Source organism: Silene latifolia, chromosome 2 (assembly GCF_048544455.1).
Source record: "Silene latifolia isolate original U9 population chromosome 2, ASM4854445v1, whole genome shotgun sequence".
In the NCBI taxonomy this organism is placed as follows: Eukaryota; Viridiplantae; Streptophyta; class Magnoliopsida; order Caryophyllales; family Caryophyllaceae; genus Silene; species Silene latifolia.
This window is the reverse complement of record NC_133527.1, coordinates 43,290,114-43,302,692: the sequence shown is the minus strand read 5'-3', so window position 1 is coordinate 43,302,692 and position 12,579 is coordinate 43,290,114. Positions and strand designations below refer to the sequence as shown.

At 34.0% G+C, this 12,579-nt stretch overlaps 1 protein-coding gene across 1 annotated transcript; it reads right to left on the bottom strand.

Annotated features, from left to right (window-relative positions):
- Positions 1-1,426: 1,426 nt before the first annotated feature.
- Positions 1,427-5,663, bottom strand: LOC141640703 (protein FAR1-RELATED SEQUENCE 8-like). Its single transcript, XM_074449387.1, has 2 exons — positions 4,891-5,663; positions 1,427-2,003 (listed from the first exon to the last, which is right to left on the bottom strand). Exons 1-2 carry the CDS (start codon positions 5,661-5,663, stop codon positions 1,427-1,429), a joined length of 1,350 nt encoding a protein of 449 aa, XP_074305488.1.
- Between the last annotated feature and the right edge of the window lie 6,916 nt (positions 5,664-12,579).

Genomic DNA, 12,579 nt, shown 5'->3' with positions numbered 1-12,579 from the left:
CGTGAAAATTGATGAACCCTAACTAAATTGTAGAACTCTAATGATGAACCCTAATTAAATAATTCAATAATTACGAATTTACGAACCCTAATTCAAGAAGATAAAAAATTGTTCATTCATGATTCAATAATTACGAACCCTAATTCAATTGACGTTAATTTGTCTAACCCTAATTAAATTTCCGTAATTCAACTGTAGAATCCCGATGACCAATAGGTTATTACGGAATTAGGGCGAGAAGAAAAAAAAAGTTGTTGTTAGTGAGGTTCGAACACGGGATAAATGGATTTTAGAAATAGACTAGTAACCAATTAAGAAGGGGTATCAGCACGTTTATTTATTGATTTCATTATTTCATTATATCAGTAAATGTTAGTGTTTTTGAGTAGTTAACATAATTGGCCCAAATTTTAAAAATATGGCGGAAAATTGAAAATTAGTAGTGTTTGGTTTTGAATTAGGTTTTTAAAAAAGGCAAATAGTAAATTTCCTAAATTGTTATCAATTTGAAATCGTAAAAATGGAAAACACTTATGTGATGTTTTATTTGTTTCCTAAAATATTGTATTTGTCACTGATTTTAGCATCAAATTATTCGGCCTGGCCTAATTGTTTCCGTAATTGATTTTGAATTTAAAAATATAACATCATAAAAATATTGTATCCTAAATTTTAAAGACTCTTAAGCCTTAAACTGAATTAACACTAATTGGAAGTGTAAGAACCCTAAATTCTAAAGTTTATTAGCCCTTCATGTGACTTATCCTAATCGATTGTCAATTAGATATAACATTTTGATTTTAAGTATTACTATTTTTGCGTAAAAATGTATTTAAATAAGAAATCTAAGTCTACAAATATGAATTATCCGAAATGTGAATTTTGGTACAATTTTAGGGGTTAGGGTTTCTAGGGTTCTGTCTTAGGGGTTAGGGTTTATAGGGTTCTGGTTAGTATAATTATTTCATGTAAAAATGTACTTAGCGATACCGATCATAGCTTAATATCTCTATTTCATGTTAAAACGTAATTAGCTATACCGATCATAGCTTATTTTAACTATTTCATGTTAAAATGTACTTAGCTATAGTGATCATAGCTTAGTATAACTATTTCATGTAAAAATGTACATAGCGATACCGATCATAGCTTAATATCTCTATTTCATGTTAAAATGTACTTAGCTATAGTAATCATAGGTTATTATAACTATGTCATGTAAAAATGTACTTAGCGATACGATCATACCTTAATATCTCTATTTCATGTTAAAACGTACTTAGCTATAGCGATCATAGCTTAATATCTCTATTTCATGTTAAAACGTACTTAGCTATAGTGATCACGGGTTATTATAACTATGACATGTAAACCGATCATAGCTTAATATCTTTATTTCATGTTAAAACGTACTTTGCTATAATGATCATATGTTATTATAACTGTAGGGCATTTTCGTAATTTGCAAGGAAGGTAAACAAAGTTGTTTGTGGATTAAAGTAAATCTTGAAGAATCGGTTCGTCTGCTCACTACTTTGCGTGGATAACATAACTGCACAAAATATGTTCTTCCAATACAACGGGCCGTATTTGCATATACCTCTTTGGTCCAATTATGGTCTCGTAAGCCAAATTTAACTACAAAAAGTTCCCAAGATTCCTCAAAGTCATCGATGTCTTTACTTTTATAAACGACATCATTAAGGTCAGTCTTAATTTCATCGTACCTCAGATTCGATCCCAAATTTTTTGCTCCATTTCGCATCATGTGCCAAAGACACAAGCGGTGAGGCATATTAGGAAATACGTCATTCACAGCCTTACCAATCCCCCTGCATTGATCTGCGATTATAACTGACGGAGCTCTACCCATACAATCTAACCATCTCTTAAACACCCAAGTAAAGCTAATGACATCCTCGTGTGAAATCAAAGCGGATGCTAGTACAACAGTGATACCGTGATGATTTACACCAATAAATGGAGTAAACGGCATTTTGTACCTGTCAATTGTAAACGGTCGTTAAGGTAAGTAGATTATAAACACTAAGATATAGTTTAAAACAAGTTTAGATTAGTACTACTATCTTATTCATAAAGAGATTCAATTTCAGTAGCAAACACTTCCAACAACTTCTTCCAACAATTAATCTTAAACTAAATCAATTCTCTTAAATTTTTGACTAAATATTGTAGATACCTCATTTCTGCACCTCTCGCAAACCACCCTGTGATGATTGGGCCGCATGTTTGGTACGCGGAACGATTTGTGAAAATTCTTAAGTTTATCGTCAAGTGATTGCTCAAATATCAATGTCTACCTCTTAGTTGTCATCTACGTGCCGATACGGTCGTTTTGACAGTAATTAGAGTACATTTGAAGTCCGAGCCTAAAACCGTCTCCATTTTCTGATAATCGTTCAAATCCCAAGTCGGAATGTTCTGGAATGTTCCGGATATTTTTATTCCATATTTTATAAATGTTTCACAATCTTAATCTTTTGGCAAACAATTTCCCGAAATATTCACATAAGATATTAAGGAAAACCAAATTATTCCGTCCTACCATAACTTAAACACGTAAATCTTTCTTCCGCAGGAGGAAACCACTTGGGAACAGACGCAGCAGGTGCTGCGCCTCTTCCAAGAGACGCAGTGCTTGCTGCGCCTCTTCCCAGGTCCTTTTCTGCGTAGTTTTCGTATCTTTTTCATATCTTTCCGAGATTCACTTCCAAAGAGTCTCCGAAACCCTATTTCCTCCACGTGATTAGTATAAATAGGAGCCTTCGCTCCTCATATTTCTCACGCGAGTGTCCGCCCTTCTCTTTTCCCTTTGCATTCTAGACTTTTGTTCTTACTTTTGGCGCCTACGTGCTTGATCTTTCAACCACGTAAGCTCGGATCCTTCTGAGTACCAGCCTCGTTTGCATGACCGACCAACTTGACCAACTACACATCAATCAACTTAATTAACTTAATCGTTTTCCTCTTACGAGGGCACTTTCTTTGCATTCGCGTCGAGCATCACTAATCGATATCTTAGTCCTTCTCGTTTCGTCAACATGTAAATCTGAGGATGTAAATCTCTCTTTTATTTATTGTATTTTAATTATTGTATCACAATTGTAAGGTTTATGTCGAAAATACCTCGTTAAAACCAATTTCTAAACCATGCTTTAAAACCTCTTTTTTACGGATTTCCAGAAGACTAACCGTCGAGAAAGGACGCAGTAACTGCTGCGCCTCTTCGAAGGAGCGCAGTACCTGCTGCGCCTCTTCGTGAGGCTGCCGCAGTTCCTGCTTCCTTTCTTCTTCCTTCGTCCTCTGTAAACTCGTTCGTTGTTTGCTCTTTATTTGTTTGTTCTTTGATTCTTCGTCATAATAGTCTGATATTTCACATGTATATTAATTATCGTTCGTTCACATGTTTAATTCATCGTTTAAATCCGACTTAAATCCCTTATAATCTCATATTTGCGGGTTTTCGTCATTAAATTCAATCCGGGTTGTAGAAGTTCGATTTGTTCATATTGAGTTCCTGGAATTCGTCTTTGATATATTTTAATCTGTCTTTTGTCATATGTATCGCATGTTCATCATTAATTCGTTATTAATTTGTCATGTTTAGTTTATTTCATTCACCTATGTCACTAATCAATCATTAATCATGTAATTAATCCGTCTTATTTCCGTCTCATTCATGTTTTATTGCTTTTATGACCATCAATCATATGTAATTAACCTGATAATCACTTTCATCCGAGTAAATATTATTAATCAATCATTAAATTAACCCAAGAACATTAACGATTTGCAGTTCCGGCTTCACAGCCAGAACTCACCCTTGGAACAGACGCAACATCTGCTGGGCCTCTTCCAGAGGGCGCAGTCCTGCTGCGCCTGTTCCAGGTTGAGCTCTGTCCCTGAACTCCCTTTTTGCCTGACCTAGTTTAATTGGCTTACGTATAATTAACTATTATTCGTGTTATCACCTTCTGATCTGTTCGTAATTTTATTCTTTTATTCTTTTTTCTCAAATTATCCGTTTTAAAGGTATTTTCGACATAAATCGCCTAATCCATTGTAATTATTGTAATTTTCATTATTGTAATTTTCTTTTGTTGTATTTATCATTATTTCTTGTATCATTTGAATGTTCTCACATGTAATTGGGCATTAAATCCTACTTCGACCCAATTGTATGCTAAATTAATTGTTCACCGACTTAATATTAATTCTCACATGCTAGGATTAAAACTTGGATGTTGCATTGCATGCATACAATCGACGATATATCGAGTACGAATAACTTCCCTAATCATTAGTAGAGGCCGCTATCGAGGCGGGCGGGATTAGGTGTTCGATCAAAAGAGCTTCCTAATACGTACCCTCACCCCTTACTCCAGATCTCCATGAACACCCGTGTTCATTGGCATCCACGAGAGTCATTCTAGACATAGAATGCTAAGGGTAACGATTGCTTAGTGTTCATGTTTCTACTTTGTGTCTTGACATGACACGAGATATTCGAACGGTTCCAATTTCCCATAAAAATTGGTGGCGACTCCAACAAAAATGCAAACGCTTGTTTCTCTTCTCTCCCAAGCGCCCCCATGGGCCCCGCTATCCACAAATATGTATTTATACGAGAAGCTTGTTTGACTAAATCAATATGTATTCATACGAGAATAAAACTACAATATGTATTTATAAACATACTACACAATATTAAAATTCCAATATCGTATTGTAGTTAATTACTTAACTTATGGCAAGACGAAAGCTTGTTTGACTAAATCAACTGATGGCAAGACGAAAACAACTCGATTGTTGAATGAAAATACGAGATTAAAACACGAGTTTAATACGAGTTTAAAATTCGATTGTTACCTGTTACAGAGGAAGGTAGAGTCATAAGAAACCGCATCAGCAAATACCTTGGCCATACCCCTGCAACGTCCATCAGCCCAAAACACATTAAGGAGCTTGCCTTCTTCATCCTTTTGGAGGGAATAGTATAAGTCGAGATCGATTTCTCTCAGCTTGATAAATCGTTCTTCAAGAGCATTTGCATCACCTTTAATTCTATTACGACGTTGTTCTTGATTGATCATGTTCCTCAAATCCCGCTCTTTTATGGGTAAATTAGCATGGCCACAAACTTCTCTGACCAAAGTGTAGAAATTTTTAGTAATTGAGATACCGGCTTCATCATTCATCATAGCCCGTCTTTTAAAATATTCATCCCATAACCGGTATCTCACCATATGACGACTATTAGCGGGATCGACATCATCATGATTGTGCTCCATACTAGCTTTTTTGATGACAATTAAATCGTCTTTTAACGTTGCTTGTACGAAACAACCGCATTTATTATATGTGGGATCGTTTATATACCCATTCTTTTTGCTCGGATCCGCCCCCTTTGTGCAACATAGTCTGATTCGGTTCATCATGTAGAAACGAGGTTCGCTCTTCCCAGTACCATGGCGCATTATCCCTTTTTTCGTATAGTAATCCAAAATTTTATTAGACCTAATAAAAAACTGAAACCCGCGTTGATAGGCATATAAGTAACAATATGCAATAAAATCATCACAATTGGCAAAGGACATTCCTTTTGTCGGAGGATCAACTTCCCCAACGTCAGTGTTCGCCATGTTTAGCATATTAGCTACCTTTTGCACAAAATACCCCCTTCAATAATAGGAGGTTCATGGATATCATCGTTAACATCCTCATTGCCAACAGCCTCATTGTGAACAGCCTCATCGTCACCGATAGCTCCATTACGAGCAACATCGTCATATAAGTAATCGTCTAACTAAAGTTATTAAAGCTAACAACTTCCTCTTCTCCGTTATCATCAACATCATGTACAATATTACCATCAACATCATCTACCATAATATAATCAAGACCATCTTCCCTAACGTTCTCCTCGTCTTCCCAAGGTAAATTAAGATCGAAATCCATCTTTTCTCTTTGTTTTTTTGTTTTTGTTTTTTTTTTCCTATCACGTTCAACCTTTTTTTGTAACCGTAATTTTGAAAAATAACAAAATATTTTTTTTACCACCTAAACTCTCAACAAAAAGAGAAGATTTTCAAAAAAAAACTTTCCTCAAATCATTCTTAAAATCTTTTCAAATATCAAATTTGAAACCTAATTTAAAATTTGAAAATTAAATATTATTATCCTATCTAAATTGAAGCTAACAATCTTTTCAAACAAGGAAATGGAATTTCTCAAAAAAGGAAGGTTTAAAACATTATAAAATAGTTTCTCAAAATACCTTTACTCCATAAATAATAATAATATTGAAAAAATTAAATCATACTAAAATAATTATAACTCATAATGAAATGAAATTTGACCATAATACCTTAATTAACAATTTCAATTACAATTACAATTTACAATATAAATAAATATTTGAATTAGGGATCATCGATTTTGACTTAGGGTTTATCATGATTCAACAATTTGATTAATTGGATTAGGGTTCATACAATTGTTGGGAAATGTGTCCTCAATAATAGTGCGATCACATGATTTAAATATCATTAGTAAATCTCATATAAAGAATACGTGAGGGATGATTCTTTATACAGTCGACTGACCGTCATTAATCGGTAATGATTGGCTAACTAGAGTTTGACATTACTGTCGTGTAACGGTGATGGTCAGTTGATCCCTTCAGGTCACACCTATAGGATGAAGCCCAAATAGATATTTAATTAATTATATGCGATACAGATTAATTAATTCCTTAATTATGAGAGTGCAATTTTACGTCTTATTGTAATGTGATTAAATAAGATTTAAATTTAGTAATTAAGTGTTAAATTACTAAATTAGTTGAGGTATTATATAAGTTTTTTGGTAGAGGTAATTAGTTATTTAAAGTTACAAGAAGTTGCAATTTTAACTAACTAGTAATTAGGGACCCATTATATGATGATATAATGGTAGTATACTACTCAAAAAGTGGAGTGTATATTATATTATTAATTGTAATATTTAAGTGTTAAATGGTTACATTAATAATTAAAAATGTAAGATAGTTAAACATATGACTTATAAGCATTTGTGGGACAAATGACAAAAGGCAAAAATGGACCAAATAAGGTCCAAAGATTTCTACAAAATAAGAAGAGCAAGAGATGCTCTTTTGTCTTATGTTGATGTTGGTTATTGTGTGATTGTGACATATCACACTAGCCTTTACATGCTACATCTTACACCTAGGCTTCCTACACTCTACTTACACTAAACAAAAGAGTAAAAACAAAAAGCAAAGACTCCTACCTACCTTCAAAGCCACCGGTTTTTGGCTTACAAAAGGGAGCATTAGTTGCTCATTTTTGGTGTTGCTTCTTTTACTTGTTTTTCTCTCAAGTCTTTCCTCACATGCAATTTCTTAAATCTCTCTAAAATACTAATACATAAAATCTATTACTAGAAGTAGTAATAATAGAAATATTAGTATTATTAAGGTAACATTTCTACTATATATCTAGTTAATATTAGTAGGAATTTTTGAGATTAATCTTGGGTGCAATTTATTGGAGTGGCTTATATACTTGGAGTCTTAGGAGGATCATCCATCATTATTTAGCTCAAGAACAAGTGAAGGAAGGTGACCTTACTTGTGCCCATAATTTCGAAATACATAACAATGTAAGGAACATTGTTCTTCTTATAAATCTTTCATTTTGTTATGCATGCACTAGATCTAAAGAACAAATAATTAATAAGTTAATTAGTTCACTATTAGAGGAGTCTAATAATAGGTATATGAACCTAACAAGTGGTATCAGAGCATAAGGATGTTGCATGCATAATCGGTTATTGTTTTTCCGAGTTAAAATGTTAACATATAAAACTAAAAATTTGTGATTTATAAGTATAAGCCACGCAATCACCATGCATGTTATATATTCTGGTCCTAAAATGTTTTTAGGTCATTTTTATGATTTATGGAAATTTATTGCTCCTTTTAATGATTTTTAGTGATTTTATTACATTTTTATGACTAAAATGGGAATTAAAATGCTAAAAATAGTTAAACAAAGTTTCTGACCTTGGATATTTTATATGACCTCACATGCATATTTTACAAGTTGCTTGTAAAAAGTTGAGTTAATTTGATTAATTTTGCATGATTTATGATTTTTATGAGATAAAAATGGATTAAAAGAGGTAAAATGGTTAAAATTAGTTAAATTTCGAATTAAGCCATGATTTTTAATATGATGTCACATGCATAATTTACATAGAGTATGTAAATTTCTAGATTTAATGATCTTACTTTGCATGATTTATGGATTTTTAGAGTAAAAATGGCATAAATAGTGACTATTTTGGCAAAATTAGCTAAAGCGTATTGCATGGCTTGAGAAAATTATTTTAAGTTGCATAAATATTCCACTAATCAGATCTAAAGTTGTAAAAATTATTGGATTAATTTTCGGATACTTTATGTATTTTATGAGATAAAACCGATAAAATGCAACTATATTTTCTCAAAATTAATTCAAAAATTTTAACCATGATTTTTGACATTATGAGTGTCATGGAATTATTCCAGAATGTTCAAAAATTTTGAAATTTTTATAATTTAATTTGGATTTATTTCATATAAATATTGAATTTAAGGTAAAAAATGAGCATAAAATTAAATCAAGTTGAATTATTTTCAAAAATTGAGTGATGACTAATTTTTGAGTCCTAAAATGTGTTAGGATAATTAACTTGAGTTTATATGTGATTTAAGTGTTAATTAGTGATTTTAAAAGGTTATTATCACGTATTTCCATAAAACCGGGTTATATGTACGACATAAGTTAAATAGGGCGATTTGGCACATCATTTGGCATGATAGGTACATATTATAATGCTGCATATTTCAATTGTTGAATGTCTTTTATTTATATAATTTGAATTATGTAATTTTATCTTAGTATGGCCTTAGTTTAATCAATATTACCCGTAATGAAAGGGAATATTGATTCGGTTGTAATTTAATGTGATCTCGTATCACTTTTATTTTATTAGTTTTTCCATTTTACAAATGTATAATAGGAATAGCTTTGTATTTTTATTATTATTTGTAATTATGGAGCATCTTTAAGACGGTGCCATTCGGAAAGGTGATCCGACGAAGACGGTGTCTTGGGAGGCGTGCCACTTGAAGATTCAAGGGACCAAAGGAGTTGGTTTCCGAATATGTAATAGATTATTTAATTTTCTATTTTAGGAAGCCATACTAGGAATTTTATTTATTGCTTTGCATTTCTTTTAATATGTTGCATGCATTGCCAAATCGTCATAACAACACATGCATATCATATCGAGTTATCGACCGTGTCAATTATAATTATCGTAGTTCACCGCTTTTGTTCACTTAAAATGTGATAGATAATAAATTGACAAGACCTCTCACATATAATAATTGAGATAAAGCCTTACCAAATAGTAGAAACCCATGAAGTACCAATTTCATGAGGGAGTTAATCCGGCTTCACCGTAATACAAACCTTGTTACGTTGGCGAAGTGGGGTAGTAAAAAGTTATTACATCGAAATTTGGATTGAGCTCAACGGAAGTATTGTTGACCGTAGTCGCATGTGTTCCGGGCTAAAGATGAGAATTAGAGTAATTTTTATCGACCGAGAGTTCTAAAAGTAGAATCGATTAAAGAGTTAATCCACCGAGTTATATTAATAAGGGATGAATCGGCTCACCGTGCCCGAGTTGATATGAATTTGGATCTCGGAATCATTTATGTAGTTGGGTGGAGGTCATTATATAAATGTTAAAACTTGTTTAAAACTGTTTACAAGTTTAATTTAAAATGACAAATGTTAATATTTCCTTTACCTCCAAAATTGTAGTTGATTTATATCACAATGGATCCATCACAAGCAACAACACCAATTACCGTTGAGTCATGTCACAACTTATTCGACGAAATTTGCTCCAACCACCAACTCGATACTACTAGAGAGCTTCATTTTGGGATCGGTTCCGATGGAAATCTCAATTTCATCACTTCCTCCATACCTCCTACTATTACTAGGCCTTATCTGAATGTGTCTCAGGTAGACCATGTCACTAAGTCTATGAGGTCCCTATCTTTGAAAGAGAAGGATGCCGAAGTAAGTGGGAGTTCTAGAAAGCAAGTTCTTGCTACTAATGGGAAAAGGTTCAAGAGGAAGGGAAGAAAAGGGAGAAAATTCAACAATGGTCGAGGAGCCAAAGTTGATGATAAATGCCATTATTGTCAAGGCATGGGACATTGGATGAGAAATTGCCCCATATATTTGGGAAATATAAGGGATGGACTTGTCATTCCACTTGGTAAAATTCCTACTGAGATTTATGTTATTGATGTAAATTTCACTTCCACGACAACATGGGTACTAGATACTGGTTGTGGTTCTCACCTTTGTAATCATTTACAGGGGCTAAGAAACGTGGAAAAGCTGAACAAAGGCGATGTTGATCTCCGACTTGGGAATGGAGCTAGGGTAGCGGCCGCGTCCAAGGGTACTTATGTACTTGTTCTAGCGAATGGATTTGAATTGTATTTGCATAATTGTTTTTATGTACCTACTCTTTCTAAGAACATTATTTCAGTTGCTATGCTAGACATAGATGGCTTTAATTTTGCTATCAAGAACAATTGTTGCACTATTTCTAGAAATGACTTGGTCATAGGCCGAGGTTCATCTATTAATGGTATTTATGTTCTAGAAACATCAAATCCAAAGAATGACATCTATAACATTCAAACTAAGAAACTCAAATCAAGTGATCCAAATGAGTCGTACATTTGGCATTGTCGATTGGGTCATATCAATGAGAATCGCATTAAGAGGTTAGTTTCTACTAACGTGATCAAACCATTTGATTTCCAATCATATGGTATATGCGAATCATGCCTCCTAGGTAAAATGACTCGTAGTCCTTTTAGTGGTAAAGGGACACGAGCTAGTGAACTTTTGGGCCTTATACATACCGATGTTTGTGGACCAATGAGTATCACCGCTAGGGGTAATTATGATTACTTCATTACCTTCACCGACGATTTGAGTAGATATGGGTATAACTACTTAATGAAATATAAGAGTGAAGCTTTTGAGAAATTTAAACAATTTCAGAATGAAGTTGAGAACCAATTGAACAAAAGGATAAAGACACTACGATCGATCGTGGTGGAGAATATCTCGAAATGAATTTGATTCACACTTGAAAGATTGTGGCATTGTGTCACAACTCACTCCACCTGGCACACCACAACTAAATGGTGTAGCCGAAAGGAGAAATCGAACCCTACTAGATATGGTTCGATCTATGATGAGTCTAACTGAGTTACCTGACTCGTTTTGGGGATTTGCAATCCAAACCGCAATTAAATCATTAAACATTAGTCCATCAAAAGCAACCGAAAAGACACCATATGAGATATGGAAAGGAAGAGTTCCTAATATATCCTACATGAGGATTTGGGGTTACGATGCTTACGTCAAGGTAAAGATCGACAACAAGCTAGCCCCACGATCCGAAAAATGCATCTTTGTGGGTTACCCTACCACCACCCGAGGCTACTACTTATACAAACCTCAAGAGAACAAAGTGTTTGTGTCTAACGAGGCTGTCTTCTTAGAAAATGAGTTTATTTCTAAGAGACAGAGTGGGAGAAATTTTGAACTTAATGAAGTTCAAGAGACACAAACCGAAGTAGAGTCAAATGAAGAAGCACGTGAAGACGTTCCTTCATCTTCTAATTCGGTAGTCATTCCTCAATTGAGGAGGTCGGGTCGAGAAATTCGCCATCCTGATAGATACATGGGACTTATCGAAGAGGATGGGAGTCTTGATGTGTTGCTTCTAGAAAGCGACGAACCTGCTACCTACAAAGCTGCAATCTCTAGTCCTAATTCAGCTTTATGGCTTCAAGCCATGGAATCCGAAATTAGTTCTATGCACGAAAATCAAGTCTGGAACTTGGTGGATTTGCCCGAAGGAGTGAGACCTCTTCAATGCAAATGGATATTCAAAATAAAGAATGGCATAGAAGGACATGATGATGTCTACAAGGCTAGGCTTGTTTCAAAGGGTTTTACCCAAGTTCAGGGTCTTCACTATGATGAAACCTTTGCTCCTGTAGCCATGCTAAGATCCATTCGGATATTGTTAGCGATTGCTGCATTTCATGACTATGAAATATGGCAAATGGATGTAAAGACCGCTTTTCTAAATGGGCATTTAGAAGAGGAGGTGTACATGTTACAACCTGAAGGTTTTGTAGATGCGAAAAATCCTAACAAAATATGCAAGCTTAAGAGATCCATTTATGGTCTTAAGCAAGCATCTAGAAGCTGGAATCATCGATTCAATTATGTTATAAGAGAGAATGGTTTTACTCGAAGTGTTGAGGAACCATGTTTATACATGAAGTTTAGTGGGAGCAATGTTGTGTTCCTAATATTGTATGTGGATGACATACTACTTATTGGAAATGATATTCCAATGTTATCCTCCATCAAGGAGTATTTGGGAAATCAC

What these genes read in the sequence shown, in the direction of transcription:
- LOC141640703 (XM_074449387.1), bottom strand. Translation starts at nt 5,663, where the DNA reads ATGGCGAACACTGACGTTGGGGAAGTTGATCCTCCGACAAAAGGAATG. An exon ending in TCTACCTTCCTCTGTAACAG is followed by an intron (nt 2,004 to 4,890) that starts GTAACAATCGAA and finishes TACAATTGACAG; the next exon opens with GTACAAAATGCCGTTTACTC.